Below are 25,399 nucleotides of genomic sequence, written 5' to 3'. Positions count from 1 at the left end.
TGTGAAGAATTAAAACAATTTGTTAACTGATTGGATATTTGGGGTGAGCAGGAGTGAGTCAAAAGTGATATAAAGATTACAAATTGGAAAGATGGAGGGGCCCTCAGCAGAAATAGGGAAGCTTGGAAGATAGTTGAATAGTTGGGTTTTGGGGAAAAGAAAATGAAAGAACCCAGAACATATAACCTATCAGATTTATTGAAAGGATAATTTATAAATAAATGAGTTGGTGTTGTGAGATATAAAATGAATAATTTTGATTCCATTAAATTAAAAAGGTTTTATACAAATAAAACCAACATTGCCAAAATTAGAAGGAAAGGAGAAAATTGGAAAGGGGGGATTGATAGTTTCTTAGATAGTCCTTATATCTCAAATATATAGAGAACTTTTATAAGAATATGAGTCATTCCCCAGTTCGATAAATGATGAAGAATTTCAAAACCATGTATAGTCATATTAAAAAAGCTATAAATCATTATTGATTAGAGAAATGCAAATAAAACAACTTTAAGATATCTCACAGCTGTCAGATTAGCTGAAGCAATAGAAGGGGAATATGACAAATGTTGGAGGGTATGTGGAAAAATTGGGACACTAAAGCTGTTGGTGAAACTGACGTGATTTCAACAAAACATTTTGGAAAGCAATCTTGAATTGTATCCAAAACGTTATAAAACTGTGTATACCTTTTGACCCATGAATACCACTATTAACTCTGTTTCCCAGGGAGGTCAGAGGAAAAGGAAAAGAACCGATGTGTTTTAAAGTATTTACAGCAGCTCTCTTTGTGGTAGAAGGGAACTTGAAATTGAGGAGATATTGTTGAACAAATTGTGGTATATTATTGTAATAGAATACGGCTGTGTTGTGAAGAAGTGAGGAGCAGGTTGATTTCAGGAAAACACTGAAAGAGTACCATGAAATAATGAAGAGTGAAATGAGCATAACCAAGAGAATCTTGTATACAGTAGTAGCAATACATTTTGAAGAGTAAATATGAAGGACTAAGCTTTTTTGAGTTATATGAATGTTCAAATCAACTACAAAGGACTTATGAAGGAAGATACTATTCACCTTCAGAGAAAGTACTGATATTATACAGTATTGGAAGGGAAGGAGGGAAACAGTTTTGAACTCAAATGTAACCAAAAAAAAAATTTAATTAAAAAAAAGATAATGAAGTTCTGTTTTACAGAGCATCCAGCTCAAAATGTCTAAGGGAGCGTGAGCAGTTAGTACAGGTCTGGAGCTCAGAAGCTAGGGTGCAATGTGTAGATTTGGGAGTCATCTGAGCATAGAGATCGTAATTAAAACCCATGGGAGCTGATGTGCTCACTGAGAATTTATAGACAGAAGAGGGCCTCCAGCAGAGCCATAGTTAAAGGGAGGCACGGTTTAGGGATAATGATCCAGCAGACAAGATTGAAAAGAAACAATTAAGAGGAAACTCCAGAGAAAAATGTCATGAAAGTCCAGAGAGGAGGGAGTATGCGGGTTTGGGTGTTCAGCAATGTCAAATAGCACAGGGGGGTCCAGAAGGATAAGAATTGAGAAAAGGTTTTATCAGATAAGGCAGTGAAGGGATATTGATTACTGTAGAGAGAACAGCTTTGAGTGATAGGTCAGAATGAAGCAGATTGCAAAGGGGTAAGAAGTGATGAGAAATGAAAGCAAGAATTGTAGAAAGTTTTTTTTCTAAGAATGCTATTTGTTGAATTAGGTTTATTTTTTAAGGTTGGAGAAGTATGTTTGTAGGCAGTAAGGAAGGAATTAGTAGGTTAGTTAGAGGGTTGTTTAAGATTAAAGAGGGAATGATTTGGGATGTTCTTCAGGAAGCGATGGGAGAAAATTTTATCCCTAAACTTAACCTTCCCTGTACCATCACGTTTTCATTAATGAACTCACTATTCTCTCAGTCATCCAGACTTATTGGAATCATTTTTAAAAATTCTTTAACTCTCATTCCCGTCTCCATCCTAAGTTATAAAAACCTTATTTTTTGTAAATTTTTAATGAGAATAATGGAGGATAACATTAGTCAACATCATTAAGCAATTTTGCATTCTTATGATTAGCAAATGTACTTTGTAGCGTGGGTTACTTAGTCTCTTGGGAAGTTATCTACTTCACCAAAACAAAATATATGAGTATGTTAAGTAAGAAAAGCTAATTAAGACCATGATATAGTTTCCTAATAATCCGTGCTGATGGTGAGATTAGTGAGGGTAATACAGAATCACAGAAAATTTTGTGGACATTTTCCGCCATGCCACAACTATAAGTGGGGAGAGCTAGAGAAATATTGAGATGGAAAACTAGACATAGTTCTGAGGAACATGACAGGACCTCTATTACAGTTATCCCTTCCACATCATGGGAGTTCAGAGTGTGCCTCCCTATGCAATCTGGAACATCTTTGTAAAAATTTCTTTGGCCCTCCCTTTGTACCAGCGAAGTCTAAATATTTTCTTTTATGATGTGTTTACTGTACCTTATAAAATTTGGGCAGATATATAATATTAGACATTTTATGCATTTCTGAGTTTCTAAACTTTCTGTGGCTTCCATAAAACCCCCAAAATTCCCATTTAATTTCTTATGCCAGCTCATGATATAGCAAAATCACGCTGAGGAAATCAAAGTTGTAGAAGAGATACCTGTACTTCTGTGTCCTTGGGCAAATCTCTTTAGTTTTAAATGTTTTCATTGATGCCTCTTGGGTAATTTTTAAAAATCAGCACAATTTTAAAAATTGATTTATTAATTTTGTTTTCAACATTCATTTCCACAAAATTTTGAGTTCCATATTTTCTCCCCATCTCACCCCTCCCCTCACTCCAAGACACCATGCATTTTGATTACCCCTTCCCCCCAGTCTGCCTTCCCTTCTATCACACCTCTCCCTTCCCTTATCTCCACCTTCTTTCTTTTCTTGTAGGGCATGATAGATTTCTGTACTCAATTACCTATATTTCTTATTTCCCAGTTGCATGCAAAGACAATTCTCAACATTCGTTCCTAGAATTTGGAATGAACTCTCCCTTCCTCCCTCTCTACCCATCCCCATTCATCCCCACTGAGAAGGCAAGCAATTCAGTATAGGCTATATGTGTGTAGTTATGCAAAAGACTTCCATAATAGTCATGTTGTGAAAGACTAACTATATTACCTTCCATTCTCTCCTGCCCCCCACTTATTCTAATCTCTCTTTTGACCTTGTCCTTCCCCTAAAGTGTTTACTTCTGATTACTCCCTCCTCCCATTTGCCCACCCTTCTATCATCTCCCCACACCCCACTTATCCCTTTCTCCCCTACTTTCCTGTAGTGTAAGATAGATTTTCATACCAAATTGAGTGTGCATGTTATTCCCTCCTTAAGCCAAATGTGATGAGAGTAAACTTCACTTTTTCCCTCTCACTTCCCCCCCTTTCTCCTCCATTGAAAACACTTTTTCTTGCCTTTTTTATAAGATAATTTGTCCCATTCCATTTCTCCATTTCTCCTCCCAATATATTCCTCTCTCATCCCTTAATTTTATTTCTTTAGATATCATCCCATCCTATTCAACTCACTTTGTGTCCTCTGTCTATATGTATGTAATCCCTCCAACTACCCAAATACTGGGAAGAGTCTCAAGAGTTACAAATATGATCTTTCCATGTAGGAATGTAAACAGTTCTAGTTTCGTAAAGGCCCTTATGATTTCTCTTTCCTGTTTACCTTTTCATGTTTCTCTTGATTCTTGTGTTTGAAATTCATATTTTCTATTCAGCTCTGGTCGTTTCATCAAAAATGCTTGAAAGTCCTCTTATTTCATTGAATGACCATTTTTTCCCCTGAAGTATTATACTCAGTTTTGCTGAAGTGTAGGTGATTCTTGGTTTTAATCCTAGTTGCTTTGACTTCTGGAATATTATATTCCAAGCCCTTGGTCCCTTAATGTAGAAGTTGCTAGATCTTGTGTTATCCTGATTGTATTTCCACAATACTCAAATTGTTTCTTTCTGGCTGCTTGCAATATTTTCTCCTTGACCTGGGAACTCTGGAATTTGACTACAATATCCCTAGCAGTTTTCCTTTTCAGATCTCTTTTATGAGGTGATTGGTGGACTCTTTCAATATTTATTTTGCCCTCTGATTCTAGAGTATTAGGGCAGTTTTCTTTGATAATTTCATGAAAGATGATGTCTAGGCTCTTTTTTTGATAATGGCTTTCAGGTCCCATAATCTTTAAATTGTCTCTCCTGGATCTGTTTTCCAGGTCAGTTGTTTTTCCAGTGAGATATTTCACATTGTCTTCTATTTTTTTCGTTCTTTTGGTTTTGGTTTTGGTTTGTAATTTCTTGGTTTCTCATAAAGTCATTAGCTTTCCATCTGCTCCATTCTAATTTTTGAAGAACTATTTTCTTCAGTGAGCTTTTGAACCTCCTTTTCCATTTGGCTAGTTATGCTTTTTAAAGCATTCTTCTCCTCATTGACTTTTTGGACCTCTTTTGCCATTTGAGTTAGTCTATTTTTAAAAGTGTTATTTTCTTCAGCATTTTTTTGGGGTCTCCTTTAACAAACTGTTGACTCATTTTTCATGATTTTCTTGCATCAATCTAATTTCTTTTCTCAATTTTTCCTCCGCCTCTCTTACTTGATTTTCAAAATCATTTTTGAGCTCTTCTATGGCCTGAGACCATTGCATATTTTTTTTTTTTGAGGTTTTGGATGTAGAAGCCTTGACTTTGATGTCTTTCTCTGATGGTATGCTTTGTTCCCTTTCACTTTCCCTTTCCACTTTCCTTCCTTTTCCCCTGTCCTTTTCCAAAACCTTAAACCTACTACACTCTGAAACTGGGACTCCAACGGGCCCATGCCAAGGGCTCCTGGACCCCCCTAGCTTTAGATCAATAGTAACTGTTGCTATTTGCCACCTAGCTGATGTCTTTCTTTTCTTGACCTCATTAAAGGGGCCATTCTCTGGCTACTTCTTAAACAGGCCTATGCAATGAATGAGTGTTGCCTCACTCTAAATAGGTACCTGCAAAGACCTTGGCCTAAGGGCCCCAAGGTCTCCCAGTGCATCCTGGGCCATCTGCAGTCATCCTGATGAATATCTGGTCCCTGGATTCAGATGGCTCTGGAGGAGAAGTGAGGCTGGTGACCTGCATAGCCCTCCCTCACTCAAAACAAAGTCAAGTGCAAGTCATGTCATCATTTCTCTGATGGCATGGTCTTCTTTGGCAGTGAAGGACAAACATGATGATGATGTTAATAGTTTGAAATTATTCTTTGGAGAAATGTTTGTTTATATCCTCTTGGCCTCTTCACTTATACACATTTTCTGCACAGCCCTATATGAATTATTTAACCTCTCAGTGATTCAGGCAATTTCTGAGAACTACAAGTTGCAGAAAATTCTGTTCTGGAGTTGGTGCTTAGTTTCCTTCCTAAGAGTTCCCTACATTAGTGAAATCACAGGTTTGTACATATTCCACAGATATATAATGTATTACAAAAAATTCGTTCATTCCTTTAGGGGTTTAGATTCATCTAAGAGAAGATGAATCCTGGGCAATAGCAAAGGATAATGGATCCTGTTTTCCTTGTGTCAGAATATCATAATATCCTGAAATATTTATAAATAAATTGACGATGACAGTGTTAGTAATACCAACAAATTGGGCAGGGCATAGGGGATTGGCTCCATGATATAATTGTCTTTAAAAATTGAAACTAAAGCCAATATAAAAAAATTAAAAAGGAAAAATAAAGAAAATCATTAGAAACTATTTCTCTAAGTACATGGTAATAAAATTGATAATTTAAATGAAACAGATATTGACAAATATAAAATGCCCAGATTAACATAATAAGAAGTAAAGAATTAAAACAACCCAGTCTCAGAAAAAAAAAGAAACTGAACAAGTCATTAATGAACTACCAAAGAAAAAAGCCCAAGAATCAGATGATTTTCCAGTGAAGTCTTATCAAATTTTCAAAGAATAACTCAATATTACATAAACAATTTGCAAAAATTTTAAAGAAAATAATCCTAATAAATTCCTCCTGTGATAGAGATGCAGTTTTGAAATCTAAAGCAGGGGAAGACAAAGCAGAGAAAGAAAATTATCCTGAATGTTGACACACAGATTTTAGATAAAACATTAACAAACAGAATAGTAATCAAAAACAGTTTGACATAATGACCTGGTAGAATTTTTACTAGGAATGCAGGGTTAAGAAAACTATGCATGTAGTAGGCTACATTAAAATTCAGGAAAAGCTTTTACATGAATATAGCCATGTCCGTTAGAAAGAGAAAGCTAAAAGCATAGGCTTTTAATTAGTATAGTCAATATAAACTACATAAAATAAGTGGAGATTTTCCACTATGATAGGAGTAAAACATTTATCACCAGTGTTATTTGACTTAGTGCTAGGAATGCCTAGGAATGATATAGCATGAAGACAAATGGAAATTGAGGAAATAAGCATAGGGAAATAGGAAATGAAATTGTTGCCTTTTGCAGATAAGATTTCTGTATTGAGTGTCCTGGAATAAGCTAAAGTTAATTGAAACAATAACTTAAGCAGTGTATCAGGATGAAGTGTCAACACGTGCAAATCATCAGTCTTTCTGAATATGACCAACAAAATCCAGCAGAAGAGATTAGGAAATTACATTCAGAATATCTACAGAATGTATAAAATATTTAGATATCAGAACACTTTTTACAAAAAAAGAAGACTGACCTAAATAAATGGAGAGACATTAGCTGCTCATGGTTGCACCATATCAATATATAATAAAAACTGAGAGTGCTACTTAATTTATTCAGTTCTATACAAATGAAACTACCAAAGTATTATTTTAGAGAAAAAAATGATAAAATTTATCTGATAAGAAAACAAAAATCCTAAAATCTCAAGGGAAATTTAAGAAGGGAGACTAGAGAACCATATCTCAACATATCATCAAAAGTATTTGGGACACACTAAAACATTAGAAAAGTTGGCCAGTTGAACAGATAAAGTATGCAACATACATAAGGCAAACAAATGTAAACACAATGTTCACTGAACCCAAGCACCTCATTTGCTGGAATAGAGTCAGTAATATTTGGCAAAAACTGCTGGGAAAACAGGAAAGTAGTGTGGCAGAAATTCGGTTTAGAACAACATCTCATGCCATATATTATAGTAACTTCTAAATGGATATGTGACCTGGATTTTTTAAAAAGGTCATTATAAATATTAGAGGAGCAAGTATGAAAATGCATTTTGCAGCTATAGAAGGGGAAGAGTTTTACTACCAAAAAAGGAGAGAACCACAGGAGGCAAAATACACTGTTTTTGATTAAATAAAATTAAAAAGCTTTTGAAGTAAGACTTGGCCTTCTCATGATAAGGAAATTCCAGGCAGAGACCCAACAGTCATTGAGTCAGCCTCACAGTAGAGCCATCGCCAGACTTCAGGCAATAGTATGAAGATGGAATGCTGAAAGGGGTGGGGTTTGCTTGAGGCATCTGGTAGAGGTTTTAACAATGTGCTTGTGTTTGTCCTTTATTCTAGAACAGGTCCATACCATCAAGATAATGAGATGACTTGCAGTTAAGTTTGATTTGAGTGAGGGAGGGCTGTGCAGCATCACCAACCTCATTTTCTTCTCCAGAGCCATCTGAAACCAGTGGCATGATATTCATCAGGATGACTGGAAATGGCCCAGGAGCAGTATGAGACCCTGACCCTTTCAGGCTTAAGTCTTATCACAATCTTACTTTGAGTAAGATAACACCCATTCAATGAATAGGGAGGGTTCTTTAAGTTACTCAAGGGATGGCCCCTTTAATCAAAAAAAAAAAAAATCAAACTGGGAGGGGAAGACCCTCACAGGGTTCCTGGGTAAGAGTGAAAGAATTACTATTTAGTTATTACATCCACTCTTTGCTAGGTGGGTGGGGACTTGTCGTCCAGTCTATGAGCTCCAGAGTGAACTGGGTTTAAGGCTTGATCCTTGAGCAAGAAATGTAGCCACTAAAACCAGAGGAAAAAAGGCAGCTTTTGGCCATGTAGTTTAGCTTCCCCTGGACATGACAGCCAGAGGAGAGGGGAGGGGAGTAGAAGGGAAGGGAGGAGAGGAGAGGAGCTGCTTCACTTACAGATTGTCTTTGTCCTTCATTCTCCAAGAGGACCATGTTTCTCTTTGACTGAGCTGTCAAAGTGATCTTTCTGAAAACTCAGGACTGATCTTGGAACTCTCCTATTCACTTAACTCTGTTGGCTCCCTAATAATTCCCTTCTGGATCAAATATAAAATCTTGTTTGACTTTTAAAGCCCTTTATAACGTGGCCCCTTTCTAGTTTACTCTTTACTATGTATTCCACAGTCCAGTGACATGACTGTTCTTAGAACCTTATACTCATTCTCTATTTTGAGTTTCCACCACACAACTAATTAGGAGCATTTCTCAAACTGTACTCTATATCTGCATCTCTCTCCTTCCTCATCTCTACCTCTGGCTTCCTAGACTGCCTTTAAAGTCTCAGCTAAAATCCCACCTTCTGCAGGAATCCTTTCCTAGTCCTCTTCAATCATAGTGTCTTCTCTTTGAAACTACCTCAATTTGTTCTTTGTTATTGTTGTTTCTCCTTTGTTCTTGAAGAGGTTCATGACATCAGGAAGGTGATGCCATGACTTGCAAGTGAATTGTATTACAGTGAGGGCAGCTGTGTAAAATCATCAGCCCATTTTCTCCTCCAGGACCATCTGGGTCTACTGGTCAGATGTAGATCAGGATGACTGGAGATGGTCCCCCAATTTGTATGCAGCTGTTTGCATGTTGCTTTTCCCATTTGACTGTAAGCTTCTTGAGAGCAGGGACTAATTTTTTTTCTTTGTATCCCAAGCCTTTAGCACAGTACCTGGTACATTGTAGATATTTAATCAATGCTAGTTGTCTATGAATCCATGGGCACTGATGAGATCCATATAGGATATTCTGCAAAAGTCAATGAAAAGGATCAATTAGTCCCCATAGGAGAACCATGATAAAACCTCGTCATAAAAATCTAGGGAGGAATCTAAAATATCCAGGAGGAGCTTTTAATGATTTACAAAAGTATATTTAATTCTTTCTATTGAGAAGTAAATTTTTTAGGATTGTTTTTTGGAATTATTTATATGTCAAGTGTACACTTTATGCTTAAGTATTTTGCCACGTGTGATGGTTGTAAATGTCAAAATGAGACAATCCTTGACCTCCAGGAACTAGCATTTTATGAAGGGGATGGATGGTTCACTGCATGTTTAGAGACAAATATTGGAGGGAGGGGAGAAATTATGCACAGTCAGTAGTAGGACATGAGGAGCACTGACAAACTGGGAAAATCAGGAAAAGTTGGTACGTGAGCTGAATTTTGAAGCAAATCTAGATGTTAGAAGAGGCAGAATTGAGGAGAGAGAGCATTCCAGGCCTGGCTGACAGCCTTTGCAAAGGTACAAGGCCCTTAGACAAGAGATGGATACTCAGGGATTGACCCCTTAGACCAAGTATTTGTTTCATGAGATCCTTGGATAAAGGTAGCAGTACTCTTGTGGGAGGGATGGATAAGAATCTGGGAAGGCTTTGGGGACTAGTGTTGAATTTTAAACAGGCTTTGAAGGATGAATAGGATATCAGGTAGGTAGAAATGGGGCAAAGTGGGCATTACAAGTATAGGGAGCATCATCATCAAATTCATTGAGGTCTGACAACTAGCAGTCTAGTTTGGCTTAAGCATAATGTGTATAAATTGTGAATTGGAGAGTGTGTGAAACTAGAATGGTAGGCTAGTTTCAGGTTGTGATTGGGCTTGAATGGCACTTTAAGGAGTTAGAACTGGATTCAAACTAGACATTTTAGATGGTATAGAGGATTGGGCACTGGACTTAGAGTCAGCTTGACTCTCCTTCAGCCTCAGACACTTAATAGTTGTGTGACCTCTGGGTAAGTTATTTAACCTCTGTCTGCCTTCAGTTTCCTCATCTGTAAAATAAAGATAATAATAGCACTTACGCATCAGGGTTGTTGTGATGATATGTGTAATGTGCTTTGCAAACCTTAAAGTGCCATCCAAATGCTAGCTTGTCATTATTATTATTTTTAAATTTTATTCAGTGACACAGGCCATTTGAAAAGACTTTGAACCTAAGAGTGACATGATCAGATCTGTACTATAAGAATATTAGTCTGGTAGCCTGATGAGGTAGAGCTGGATTAGATGGGGTAGGAGTTCCTCTATTGGAATAGTTTAGGCAGATTGTAATAAGAACTTGGACCAGAATGGCAGTGGGAATAAAGGACAAATGTCAGAGAGGGATGGAATTAGGAGTGACAGTATTTCACAATTAAATGCTATTTGCAGAAGGATAGGATATGAACTAGACTTGTCATTTCCTTAATATTGAGAGCTGCAGATTTGAGGAAACCCCTGAAGTCACTTACTAGGGTCACATAACCAAAAGGTGTAAGAAGTCTCCCACAGGGCTTGAATTTAGATCTTCCTAAGTTCCAAGGCCAGTTCTTGATTCCCTATCCCATTCTACTTCTCTCGTGAAAGGAATAGGGAAGTCAGAAAGATTGCAGAGCTCTACATAGAAGATAATTTCACTGTAACTTATGTAAACAGTGCTGGGGTTCTAATATTAGAATGCTGTCAAGCCTAAAAGTGCTTTCCCTGGGGTTGATACTCTGCTCCTTCAGTTAGAGTAGAAAACAGGCTTAAGCAGTGATGAAAGTACAAAAAGAAACAAGCTAAGAATGTGAATAAAAAGTGGGAGTGGTATGTTTGGATGAGTCTTGTATGTCAGTGTCATTAAAATTTAATGACCTTTGTCTTACAGACTTTGCTACAGTATGCAGGTAACAGGAATACATCAGAACACATGGCGTGCCTTCTGGAAGTATATCGACTCTCAATCCAGAGCTTTGCCAGTGCTCGGCCATATTTAACTACTGAATGTGAAGATGTTCTCCTTGTTCTGGGCAGACTAGTACTGTAAGTTTTCAAAAATAATTCACGCTTTTATAAAATGAGTTCTTTGATTTTTCTGAGTGTGTATTACATTTATAATTTATCAATCTTTTATTCATTACCTTCTGCTGCTCTGTGATTTAATTTTTACATCATTGATAGGTTCTTCCTGTTTAAATTTCATTGGCTGTCATATCTTTGACTGAATTCCTCTGTTATAAGAGTTTCAGTTATTTAATTTATTGAAAATCATAGCTGACCAGTGAAAAGTAAACTACATTTAAAAAAAAGAAAACTAATTTAGTTGGGCAAAATATTGATGAGAGCACTGAAATGTTTAGAAGCAGAACATGCACTGAAAAACCCTTAATTCGGAGTCAGGTGATTTGAGTTCAGATCTTGTCTGCTACTTATTACTTGCATGAGCTTGGCCAAATGATTTGACCTTTCTGGGCCTCAGTGTCCTTATATGAAAAATAGAGGGTTGGACTCTTTGATCTTGGGTCCTTTTCAGCTCTATATCTGTGATCTTTTGATTAAATGAAAAATGAAATATAAAATGGCACTTATAGTTCAGTGATTCTACTCTCTTAGATGAACCTCACTTGACAGTCTATTTCAGGACCCCATACTTCAAGCATTTCCAGTTTGATAGGTCCTGCCAGAGCTTCTGTTTTATTGGAATAGATTTGGAGAATGCAGGATTAATTTCTTGACATAAGAAGGCATTGTGAAAGGATTTTCATGGAAGATGATAGACCAGAGACAACATTGTAACATTGGTGAATGTAATGCTAGAAATTCATCATAATGTTTGAATAGAAAAAGGATTTAATTTAAGGTCAAGTAAGAATTTCAATAAAAATAGATAACATATCCATAGTATCATTAATGTGTTGTTTTTTCTACAATTATTAGTAAATGTGAGAAATTTGGTCAAAATTTAGTATACTTGAGAACTCAATAATTTGTGTTCAAAGGATCTTATGAAAAAAATCCTTCAGCTTGTTGAATTTTCAGAAGAACATTGTTAATTACCAGTCACTTATCTTGACTGTTAATGCTTCTTATTTATTTACCAATAAAACCTTTAAAGTTTTTAAGAGGGTGTGTGTGTCTGTATAGAAAGATAGAAGATTCCCTGTATCTTGTCTAGGTTGGAAGTAAAGTGGCCATTCATAGACTCAGTCCCATTGCTTTAACTTAGCTCTCTTTCCAACCCTTCCAAATCCTATTTTCAATATAATACAATGTAATGCAGTATCCTGATGGCCCTATGCCTCCAGAGGATATCCAGTTCTTAGCCCTATTACATCTCAAAATTTAGAAACTTGATCCAACAGCCATTCCCCCTAATAGTAGGGATTACAGATATGGGCAACTGCACCTGGCGTGCATGCGTGTGTGTGTGTACGTACAGAAATATAATTTTTTTTACATCATTTCTTTTTAACACCATTTCGTTTCTGAATATATATACTTTCTGAATATATATACTTTCTGAATATATACAGAGCATTAAAAGGAGATGGGGTTTTGAAGTGCATGTATTTCTTATTAGATGTGCTGTTTTGAATTCCTGTCTTTTGATAAACTGGTGGTTTTGGCTGGGTCACCTAAAAGGAAAGTTGACCCCTGAACATCTAAGAAAATCTTTTAGCAATCTTCTCCCTCTGTAGGTGGTACTTTTAGTTCTCCAGAGTTAAAGACCTTTGGCCTAAGTTGCACATGTCCTAGCCCTTCAGGTTTTATAATCCCTTTATTCCTACTTAATAGCAATTAACCCAAATCTCTGATTTTCTAATATTCCTAAATCAGGAAAAAAGGAAGACTTTATTTTACATATAACCAATTATTTTCCCAACTGAATCATAAACATTGGCAAATTTATTGATATACGGGTTTGTCTGCTGCTTTACTGTTATTTTGCATTCCTGTCTTAGTCCCCAATCCTCTTTCATCCTCCTCCTTTCCCCAGTTGTGTTTCCTTGATGTTTTCCAGGACCTCTTCCTGAGGAAATGGAGCTGTTTAGAGGTGGATGAAATTAGCAGCATCTATGCATCTCTTTCCCTTGCTTGGGCTAGTTAAAGTCTTTGCTGCTCTTCACATCTCTTTTTTTTTAATAGTGTGTCCTGCAAAAATAAGATATTTCAAGAGATTATTACCATTGTGTCTTTGCGTATGAAATCAGACAAGGTAGAAGTTTTGAGAAAATAGGAGTAGTTTAGGGATGCTGACCCTCCAGTCAGAACTGGTATGCTTACCTAGTGACCCTGGAGCCCCCAAATAGCTTCCTCCATAGCACCTGAACTTTGAAGCTTGGACTTTTTTATGTGTTCCTGGGTGAATCACTTCACTTCACACAGTCTGTGTTCTCAGGTGTAAAATTAGTCAATTTTACTATGTGATCCCAAAAGACCTGTGATTTTATGAATTATGTCACTCTGAAATTTTACCAATTTAGAGATCCATTTGGTTTAATGAGGCACTTTTTATTTTTATACAAATGTAAATACTCCCTGGGAAGGATTACGGGACTAGAAGAGTATAGACTAAGACTTCCTTTGTTTCTTTACACCTCTCATGCCTTTTTTAGTTCTGGTAAAACATTCATGTTCTGAGCACCACGTTCATCATAGTAAATAAAGAGCCAGCCTGAGAGTCACAAAGGAAGGCCTTGGTTCAGGTCTTTCTCCTCTCTTTGTACAAATAGTGATTTTGGAACCAAGAGCAATTTACTTAGACCCTCAGTGTACTTGGAAGCTCTCTGAGCCTGGAAATGGGAGAAAAATTTTAGATCTATATTAGTAGGATTACCTTTGCTGGTAGTTCTTAGAGTTGTAAAGTCAGAGGCTTTTAAAAGCACTACTCCCTCACTCCCCTTCCCAGTGCTCATGATATTATGATGGGTACTAAGGATGAAAAGGCAAAAAGAAACAATTCCTCAGAATTGCTTTCTGAACAGGTTTGTCACTCTTAATAATAATAATAGTGCACATTTATATGTTACCTTCTATGTGCCAGGCACCATGCTGAGTACTTTACAAATGTCATCTCATTTGAGCCTCATAGTAACCATGAGAGGTAAATATTCATATTATCCCTATTTTATAATTGAGGAGGCTGAAGCAAGAAGATTAAGTGATTTGCCCAAGGTCACATGGCCATTACCTGGACAAAACATTTTGAGGGAAAATTTATGCTTTAAAACAGAATTAAAAATGGTTTTATACAAAAGGTATAAGTTCAACAAATATTTATTAGGTTTCTTCTGTATGCCAGGCCCTGAAGGATGATGCAAAAGTATAAGAAAGATGCGATTCTCCTCCTTCATGTAACCCATTTTCTAAATATTTTGTAATTTTACTAACAAAATATCAACTGCAACTTGAACTGCTTTTTAATGTTCTTGTCCTTCTTTATTATAGGAGTTGTTTTGAGCTCTTGCTTTCTGTGCCTGAAACTGAACTGCCATGTGAAGTATGGGTACCTTTTAATCAGTCCATACAGGTGAGTCTTTTTCAGCTCAAAAAAGTGCTTTATGATTCAGTCTTAAAGGTAACTTGTGGCTTTCCCCTCACATAGGCAGATCAGAGAGACCTCATACTTAAAACTATTTGAATTGGATTTTTAAGGGTAGAATTGGGTCCTTCAGATATTCTGACCAGAGGTCTATTCAAAGCCATCCTTGGCATGTATGTGAAAAAAGGTAAAAATTAGCTTAGTTCTGTTGCCTCAAACCAGTAAGACTATTGTATTATTTAATGTAAGAAGTTTGGAATATATGTTCATAGAGTAAACATCTCATTTATCCAGAGGCTTCTTTGGACTAAAACATGTTACATAAATGAAAGATCAGATGTGGCATAGGGTAGCGGAAAGAGTGCTGGATTTGCAGCTGAGTACAAATTTCCAGATCTGTTGCTCTTTTGATCTTAGGCACTTTTAAGATTCACAAAGCACTGTATATATGTTGCTTTCTCTGAGAAACTACAGCCATTCCTCGTTTTATAGATGAGGAAATTGAGGCTATAAGAAATTCAGTGACTTGACAAAAGTCACACAGGTAGTCAAGGTCTGAGGTGGTATTTGTATTGAAGTCTGCCTGAGTCTGAGTTTTGCACTATTCCTAACTGTGACCTTTATCTGCACTACCACTGAGAACTGAAATTCTGTCCCTGCAACATTAACTACCTGTTGGACATCTCTATTCAATATATCTAAAATGGAACTTATCATCCTTTCTCCTATAAACCCGCCTCTCCTCCATACTTCTCTGTTACTGTTGAGGGTCATACCCTAAGTTTGTCTTCTTGAAATCATTCTTAACTTTGTCTTCTCCTTCGTGCCCTCTGTCCAATCTCTTGCCAAGTCCTGCTAGTTCTGTGCCCTATAATATCTTGACGTTCATTCCTCCTCTTCTTCCTGCTCAGAAGGCCCTCCATTTTAGTTTATGCACTCCAAGTTCCTACCCTGCATTCTGGGCTTTGGCTTGTCCAGTCTTCATTGTATGTGCCCTTAATCCACACCCATCACACCACACCTCAGTCATCTTTCTATGCCATTCTTCTGCCCTCCAGCTTTCACCCTCCATTCTTCCACTCCAGATTCATGTCTGGGATACTGACAGTCCTGCCTGACTCACTGCTTCCAGGACACCTTCATGCCACTAATAAAACCCTTATGTGTTTTTGTCCAGTATTATGAAAAAAAAATCATCTTCACAGCCACAGCTGTTGGACTGGTTGTGTTTGTATTCCCAACATTTAGAACAGTTTTGTCTGGCCCAAAGTCAATGCTTAGTAAGTGCTTTTATACCTCATTCATTTACCAAATGCCATGTGGGTACTTAGCACTTTGCAAAGTGGAATAGGAGATAATTACTTCACAGGGTAAACTCAAAGGATTTCAGAATTGGAAGGGACATCTTGGGCAATCTATTTCAATCCATACTTTAGATTTAGATTTGCAAAAAATTTTTACGTATTTTATTTGATCCCTACAACAGCCCTATAAGGTAGGTGCGGTTATTATTGTTTTACCATTTTTTTCATCTAAATTTTTAAATTCTGAACTTATATACTAAAAAAGCATTTCCACACATACAGCAGAATAGAAAAAAAAGAATTCTCTATGGAAATCTTAATTTCCATTTAATACCACTTTTTAGAAAAGCAATGCTATACATTTTCAAAGCTGAGGTTGGGGTGCTTTTTTCTAAACTTTTATTCCCTTTTTTGAATGTTTAAAAAGTGTTTCAGTGACTTTTACATTTTTGATATTGATATTGCTAAATCTCCTCTCCCCCAATGGGGTCCCCCCCATCCCTTCCCACATACACACACAGGAAAAAAACTAACAGAAGAATAATCAAGCAAACTGACTCAGTGCATTAGCCATGTCCAGTAATGCAAGTCTCTAACTGTATCTTGTAGCTGTCAGTTGTCATGAAGTATGTAATACACTTCATTTTAGGTCATCAGGAGGACCTGTGATTGGTTCTCCATAGGGCGTTACTTTGGATCAATAGTGGGTCATTGCTTAGATCAAAATTAAACCTTTCAAAGTTGTTTTTCTTTGCAGTGTTGTTTTCCTTGTATAAATTGTTCTGGTTCTGTTCACTTCACTATGCATCAGTATACACTACACAGGATTCTCTGAAATTGTCTCGTCATTTCTTACAGAGCAGTTAAATTCTGTTTTATCCATATGCCACCGTTAGTTAGGCTGTTTCTCAGTTGTCTAAGAGGCAATTTCAAGCACTCCTTCAGTTCTTTTGCTTTTCTTCTCCTAAAACTCCACTTTTCAGAATCAGAAGTTTGTTTTGCTTAAAGCTTTTCTGTCCCTGGTGTTATCCTTCCTCTTAACTTCAACTCTAGTCCCTATCCTTACTTCTTTCTCCTTGGTTCAATAGGGAATGGCTTGACAAGGTATGGTGTATGTGAATGTGATAGAATAACATTGTGCCATAAGAAATTATGAAGGAGGTAGTTTCAGAGAGACCTGGGAAGACTTGTATGAACTGATGCAGAGTGAAGTGAACAGAATCAGGAGAACAATTTATACATTAACAAAAGTGATATTTTAAAAACTAGGAACTTGGATCAATTCAGTGACCAACCAAAATTCCAGTGGACTAATAATGAAACATTGCTACCATCTTCTAGATAGAGAGGTGGTAGGCACATGTGCATTGTGATATATTTTTTAAAAATATGGCCATTGTGGGAATTTATTTTACTTGATCATGCAAGTTTGTACTAGATGTTTTATTTTTCTTGATTTCTCGGGGAAGGGGGGGGAGTTAGCTTAATAAATAAATGAATGCTAGAGGCCACAAAAACAAAGCAATTAAAGGCCTCAAGAGATTTATATTCTGTTTGATGATATATGTATGCACATATGCATAATTATGACCTTGAAGGCTGCAAAAGATAAATCAGATAAAGTACTCTAGAAAAATTCTGGGAGTGTTCCCTGACAACTGGAAAAATTTTAGAAGGCTTTATGAAGGAGTTGTCACCTAAGCTCATCATGAGAGGAATCTAAGGATTCTTTTTTTTAAAAAGAATATTTTATTTTACCCCAATTACATGTAAAAACAATTTTTAATATTCATTCTTTAAAGTTTTGAGTTTCAAATTCTTTCCCTCTTCCCTGGGATGTAAGCCATCATGACATAGGCTATACATGTGCCATCATCATTTCCATAGTAGTCATTTTGTGCAAGAAGACCCAAGCAAAAAAAAGTGAAAAATATTATGCTTCAGTCTATATTCAGACATCAGTTCTTTCTCTGGAGGCAGATAACATTTTTCATCATGAGTCTTTTGGGATTGTTTTAAACTGTTGTGTTACTGAGAATAGCTAAGTCATTCAGCTCTTCATCATTCAATATTGCTGTTACTGTGTACAGTGTTCTGGTTCTACTCACTTCACTTTGTGTCATCTCATCTAAATCTAAGGATTCCACTAGATACTAGGGAGGAGGTAGTATGTCCTAGCCAGATGGCGTGCGGATTCTGCCATTAACTTTTTATATATTAGGTTTGATATTTTTGTTTCATGGTACATTAAAGACAGGATTTCAGCTTCTGTTGAAAACCAAAGGAAATATGGCTGTACCCCTTATTTTAAGTAAACCCAGTATATCAGTTAATAAAATTAGGAAACTGGTTTAAATAAAAGCATGAAACTTTTAAGGAGTTTTCCATCTAGAATTCATTGTTGTAGATGATATCACCTAATGTGTCTGCCATATCGTGAAAGGGGGAACCAGGAAAAAGGAACAAAATATGGAAGGTGAAAATTTCTATTCATTAAAAAAGAATTCTTGTAGTTATGAAGGGTGGATGGGTAGGGAAGAAAAGCAATGCAGATAGGTAAATGGCAAAGGCAACTGGTGGTGCATTGATAAGAGCTCTGGACCTGGAGTCTGGAAGACTTGAATTCAAGTGTGGCCTCAGATGTATACTAGCTGTATGAACCTGGGCAAGTCACTTAACTTTATTTGCTTCAGTTTCTCCAGCTGTAATAAAATAGGAGTCATAGTTAACATCTACCTCACAATGTTGTTATGATAATAAAATGAAATAATATTTGTTAAAAAGCATTTAGCAGTGTACCTGGCTGAGAGTTGGCACTATCTGAATGTTTGCTCATTTCTCCAGTGTAGGGAAAATAGCTATCTGAATAGTCAGACTGTAAGGAAAATTCCAATCTCAGGTGAGTGTTATTACTAATGAAGGACTAAATCGAGATTCTTAAAAGATTTTTTCTCATCAATTCCTTTGGTAGTCAGAAGCTTAGGGACTCTTTCTCAAAATATTTTTTAAATGAATAAAAAAGTTCATGAATGTCCAGGTAAAGAATTCTTATGCTGAATGGAGATTATGACTGGCTACCATTCATCCTGGATTTTCCAGGAAATTCTACATTTTAAATATCATAGCTTACACTCAGATCAGAAAGTAAGTTTTGTTAGACCATTTATCCTGAATTTGGGGTTGATCACTCTGTTTTATGAGATGCAGTGTTTTGTAGAGTATGGTCCAGTTCTGACATTTCCTAGATGTAGACTGGGCACACACTTCACTTTTCTAAATCTCAATTTCCTCATCTGTAAAGTGGATAGATTACTCTTTAAACTTCTCTGCAGACTTTATCATGCTATGTAATTGGGAACTATTATAGCCCTTTTGAGGCATAGCATTCTCATAATAGTCATAGTCTTTGCTGGGTGAGCTTAAGTGTTGAAGCCTACCATTTCAAACAGTTTTCCTTTGGAATAATGTTATAAATCGAAGGTTATGTCCATCAGTTGGTAGAGTCATAAAGTAAGGGATAAAGCAAGTAATGCATATTCTAAGATATGTTATCATAGTCCAACTTGTAATTTATTGTTCTTCTGATGATTAAGCCTCCCTAATATTTTTCCCCCTTTTATGTACTAACCCCAGTGGCATACAGGAATTTAAATAGCACCATGAAAATGAGCATAAGCCTGAGATATTAAGAGAAACATGCCTCCGAAGCTAGTTGTCTGAATACTCATAGAAAACCTTTACACAGAAGAAAACATCTCTTGGAAATTGCTTTGGAAGCTTCTTAATAAGTCACTGCTATGAGGATTGTCAGTATTCACTGCTCATTTTGGTTTAGCCACTCAGTTTTCAGGGATTCAGGTCAATCAATCTTTCATCTGTTCTCCATTACAGAGCCTTAAATATGGCCTCTGTTCAATATGTGTAAATAGTTAGTTAATTTCAACACAAAAAGTATGAAACTAGCAAAAAGCATTTTTTAATTCAAAATCTACTTAAACTGTTATAGTCTTAAACTTGAAGGGATTCATGGTCTTATTGGTATTGGTGTTCCAAAAGTGCTCTTGTTCATGTCTGTGAGCAAACCATCTGTAGAAGACATACAGTATGCTAGATGCACCTCTCCAGGTTTTCCTAACATTTATGAGTAGCAGAATAACCCTGTGTCAGTCTTGTTCTTGTCGTATGCCTGGCCCCTGATAGAACACATTACTCCTTATGCTCTTGTCAGCTTTGGTAATGTACCAAAGGTTAGTTACACCTGTATTAGTTATACCTACCATGAACCTCCAGTATGCTCTGTATACTCTGCAGTGTCAGAGCAATACATCAAGTATGGGATTAGGAGTCAGGGAGACAGACCCATGCTCCAGTTCTGCCTCTGGAGCTTACTTGCTTTGTGACCTCAGGCAAAGCACAGAACCTCTTAGCTTCAGTTTCTGTGGTTGTAAAATGAGGGTGGTAATAGCACTTACCTCATAGGGTTGCTTTGAGAATGAAATGAGATAACATTGGCACAGTGCTTTGTCAACCATCACATGCTGTAAAAAAAAAAAGAAAGAAAGAAAGAAAGGGAGATGGATCCTTAGAGCTACACAGCTGAGACTTGAACCTAGGGCTGCTGATGGCAAGTTTAATATTCTTTCATTCTGCCTGCAGATATTCTAATTTAAGTCATGGAAGTTGTGGATCTTGCTAAAAATAAAATGAACAATTTTCTTGTTTAAAAAAAAAAACACCATAGCATGCTGTAATGCTAGCCATAATGATTATTCTTTGGAAGTTATGTTTACATAAATACATGGAGCATTAATAGGAGAATATTGGTTTTGGGTAATAGCTTTGTACAATTAAAAGAGGTAGTTTTTTAAATGCGTCTTAGCCTTTTGTATTACTTTTATTCAACTCTGAGACCAGCTCATTGAATTGCCCAAGGTTTGTGTACTGAGGTGCTGTAGTTACACAAAAACAACCAAGATACTTTTTAAAGCCTTGAGGGACAGAAACCTTTTCCTCTTGTTTACATTGGAAGAAAGAGGGCACTTGGAGTACACAATGGGTGTTAGTACATACTTAGTTGTAATTGAGTAAAATATATGTTCCTTTTCAGAACAGATTCTGATGTTTTAACTTTGTATTTACTGAATTTATTTTTGGCTCATAGGATTCACATGATGCTTTGTTGGAATTTGGAAATAATAACCTCCAAGTCTTGGTTGATATTACCAAAGAAGGTGTGTGGAAAAATCCAGTCCTTCTTAAAATCCTTTCTCAGCAACCAGTAGAGGCAGAGGAAGGTAAGTATTGGCATTTGATCAGGTACTTGCTTTGGGAAAGAATAGTGGCTGGAACTGAATTAGAGTGTCTTAATTTTCAGAATTTCAATATTGTACAGTTTGTCATAGGATTCTCTCCGGAGCACTTGATATGATTAATTTGATTTTATTGTTTACATATTAATATCATTCATTAGTATTTGCATGTTAAACTAGCCCCTGTAAATTCTGATCACTCCTCAGTAGTTTAAGTTGGTGATTTTTTAGACTTTTACAGCTTTTGTGTTTTTTGTGGCACCTTTTACCATTTTCTCCCTGTGGGTAGAGATGCACTTTAAGCATTGAAAAGTAAGACTTTGCTATGAAAATTCCCATTAAGAAAAGATCTTGGATCCAAAGGATTTCTTTCAATTAGTTTATTTAGTGAAGCATTCCCACATTTTTTTAATGGGCTCCTGGTAAATTATTTCTGGTTATGATACGATCATAGGATTCAGAGTTAGAATAGACTGTAGACATCATCTAATCCCATCATCCCTCATTTTACAAATGAGTAAATTGTTCTATGTCCCTAATTATTAAAGTTTTCTCATTAAAGGTAAGAAATGCACACCAAGTTCTAGAGGAGGGAATCCGTAATTTTTTATACAGCTGTCTTTTATATATTCATTCAATAAACATTTGCTGTCTGCAGGCTCCTGTGGAAGACAAATTAAAGTCAGATCTCTGTTCTCAAGGGGCTTACAACCCAGGACAGGAGATAAGATGTGTACACATCTGTAACATAATGTTTGAATGTGATAAGGGGCCATGAGAGAGACTTGTACAGATTGGGGGTTTTTCAGAAAGGAGAACAGGGGAATCTTCATAGAGGAAATGGCATTTGTGCTTGGCCTTGAAGGGAAGGGTAGAATTTCATCAGACGGAGATTGGTAGGTAAAAGGTAGGAATAATCCATGGGAAAAGATGGTCAAACAATGAATTTTTGAAAGTTGAGTAATTCTCTTCATAAGTCTGGGTGAACTAAAGAAACTTCTGGCCCATTTAAGGTGTCATCTATGCGTTTATTTTATTGTTAATAATTTTTTCTCTCTAGAGCAAACCTCAGAGAAGTGACTTTTGAGACCACATTAAATATTCTTGCTCAAATACTAAGCAGATATCAAATTCCTTTTCTTGGGCTAATGATCTCTTAAACTGCTGAAGCTACAATTAGACAAGTTTGAGCTTGTTATTCAGTTATGAAAACATGTTTCTTTTCTTTCCCTAGCCAATAGATTTATTGCACGAGAAGGACCTTCGTTTCTGCAGATGCGAATAAAACACTTATTGAAGTCAAACTGTATCACTCAAGCTACTTCTTTGTCAAAACTATGTGCGGAGTCTAAAGAAATTCCCAATGTGTCATCTTTTCGCCAAGCTTATATCACATGTTTATGCTCCATGTTACCTAGTGAAGACGCCATTAAGGAGGTCAGTAAAGCATAATTCTTATTGTCATCATCCACACATAGGAAATTCTGGTATAAATTTAATAGATAATAGTGTGGATATTGTAGCAGAGTTTTCTTTTTTTAATTATTAAAAAAATAAGTAGACTTTTCCACATTCCTTAAAGTACAGAATACTTCCTTAGCTGTTTGGCCTATCTTGCTGAATCTGTGTATGAGTCAAGTTGAAAGCAGGTTATAGAATGACCCACATTAGGATGTGCAGGTGTTTGGTTGGTTTGCATATTAAAACCTTAAGATCAAATCTTTTTTTTTTTTCTGTATATGCTGATTTTTTCTTGTTTGGCACTTTGAGATGAATATTAAATCACCAGCTTTATAGGTCAATTACATTACAAGAATAAGGAGTGACTTGGTGCTAAGTTTATGTATTTTCAAAGCATTATAACCATATTGGTCCGCAAATATAGACTGCAGCCATAAAATGAGATGGCTTGGGAGGGTGGGAGAAAATAGGTATGAACTGAAAAATAACCTGTTCAGGTTTTCTACAAGCCAGATTTAAGGGGAAAGGAGGTAGAATGTGACTTGTCTTTAAACCTACACAGTGTGTTTAACTTGATAGATAGTCTTAACTGCCATATCTACATTAGGAACCCAGAAAAAGCATCTTGACTGTGATAAGTGGCACATAGAAACCAAGTGGTATATTTATTATACTCCTAAAAATTCTTTATTTTTCAAATAGTAGTAGTAGAGAATTAATTTTTTAAAAGGTATTTAGTAATTTTCTTGTGGGAAATGGGTATATATTTCTTTTAACATTTTTAAATCATACAATTTAATACAAGTTAATATGGGGATTTTCAGTTTTGGTTCTGTCAGTCTGTCTTTTAACATTTTTTTCCTTTTTTTGCCTACCATTTGGTTAAAAAAAATCCCTTGTTTAGTTCCCACATTGAGGTGTAATTTTATATAGGGATTCTGATCATGTGTAATATGAGTCTTTGTAATTATTAAGTTGATACTTGAAAATAGTAAAGGAGTTGAGGACAAAAGTCTAGGCATAGCAGACTATCTTTTGTTAACTGAAAAAAATTAAAATTGTATTGAGATGAAAATAAATATGAAGAATTATGAGAATAGTGAATTTTTTGGTTTGCCTTGAATTAGTAGTTGTACTTTGATACTGCAACATTAAAAAGAAACAACAAAGCTGAAGTGTGAATCAGGATCTGGGTTCATATACCAGCAGTACTCCAAAGTAGTGCTCCATAAAACAAAACCTTTGGTGACTGCACAAAAATGCAGTTGTTCTGTTGCTTTCTTAACATACAGAGCACATTACATAGTCAGATATAGTTTTAGACTTTTTTGTAAATGTGTGTGTAAATTAAAAAAAAAAAATTTTTAGTGTGTGTGTAAAAACTTTTCCTTTAGCCTCACCTGAAATTGTCAATTAATCAACCAAGTATTCACTGTGTGCTAGTTACAAATACAAAATAATAAAATGATTTGTACTTGTAAGGAGCTTACATTCTGATGGTGGGGACACCAAAGATATATATAAATATGGCCAAAATAAATATAATGTGAATTAGTACAATTCTATACACAGTAGTTAAATACAAGATAGTATGGCAGGGAGGGTAGTAGCAGTCAAGATAAGGAAAGGCTTGAGCTGCTGGGAGAGAGGGACTCTGAAGTAAAAAAGTACCCTCCATGCACAGGTGATGACCAGTACAAAAGCACAAAGATGGGAGAGTGTCATATATGAGGACTTGAAATACATCAATTAGGACGCTGTGCAGTAATTGAGTTGAGAGATGATGAGGGCCTGAATAAAAGTAATAGCTGTTTGAGAACTGAGAAGGAATTGGATTTGTGAGATGTTGGGAAGATAGAAATGGCAGCAAGATTCAGCAACTATTCCTATATGTATGTGGGGTGAGGAAGAGAAATGAGTCCAGGACAGTTCTAAGGTTATCAACCAGAAGAACTGAAAGGATAGTGGTACCTTCAACAGAAGCAGGGGAGTTTGAAAGGGAAGAGGGTTTGAGGGAAAGATAATTAGTTTATTTTTAAACATGTTGAGTGTTAAGATTTCTCTGGGACATTCAGTGTGAAATGTCCAATAAGTAACTTAGTGATATAAGTCTGAAGCTTGGGGGAGTTACTAGGATTGGATATCTGTATCTGCACAGAGATAACAGGTAAACCCATGTGAGCTGCTGAAGTTATTAAAAGAAAGTATACAAGAAGAGAAAAGGGCATCCTATAATAGAACCTTGGGGAACAACACCCCTAGTTAGGAAATTGAAACATATGATGAGCCAGCAAAGGAACCTGAGAAAAAGGAGAGCAGTGTCACAGACAGGAGAGGGCAGTCTCATGAAAGCCCCAAGATGAAATTAGTGTTAGACGGTTGTACAGCTCACTTGAAAAAACAATCAGTGCCTGGTACCAGTTTAATTATCTTCTTTCTTCCTGCTCATTTTACTTCATCTGATTCAACTCTCATTCATTGGGATCTGGGATATTCTCTTAATGACAGAAAAGAGATTTCAGGGGAAAGCTGACTGATTGTACAGGTCTTTTGGATAATATTACAATCTGATGATGATTTTTTTCAAATGTTGCTTATGCTTTGAATTTTGTTTAAAATCTTAAAATCAGAAGGATTTGTAATGAATGATTTAATGACCTTGGAACACTTGGTAGAAAGCAATTCCGATGAATTTTAATTTGATGGCATTTGTAACAGTATATATGGTTTTATATGCAGGTGAGTGTCATAAAAAAAAAAACAAAAAAACTGTGGTCTTTGTAGAATAGAAGAGGA

At 36.2% G+C, this 25,399-nt stretch overlaps 1 protein-coding gene across 7 annotated transcripts in view; it reads left to right on the top strand.

Annotated features, from left to right (window-relative positions):
• Positions 1-25,399, top strand: part of RLF (RLF zinc finger) — a 114,248-nt gene that overhangs the window by 43,440 nt on the left and 45,409 nt on the right. For all 7 annotated transcript variants that reach the window (XM_072609922.1, XM_072609924.1, XM_072609927.1 and 4 more), the window contains exons 2-5: positions 10,876-11,030; positions 14,436-14,517; positions 20,995-21,127; positions 22,377-22,579. In XM_072609922.1, the coding sequence (XP_072466023.1) occupies positions 10,876-11,030; positions 14,436-14,517; positions 20,995-21,127; positions 22,377-22,579 (573 nt within the window). The remainder of the gene's footprint in view (positions 1-10,875; positions 11,031-14,435; positions 14,518-20,994; positions 21,128-22,376; positions 22,580-25,399) is intronic.

The sequence above is a fragment of the Notamacropus eugenii genome, chromosome 5, assembly GCF_028372415.1.
Source record: "Notamacropus eugenii isolate mMacEug1 chromosome 5, mMacEug1.pri_v2, whole genome shotgun sequence".
NCBI lineage: Eukaryota > Metazoa > Chordata > Mammalia > Diprotodontia > Macropodidae > Notamacropus > Notamacropus eugenii.
Note: the sequence above shows the minus strand (reverse complement) of the source record. Positions and strands in the feature narration are given on the sequence as shown.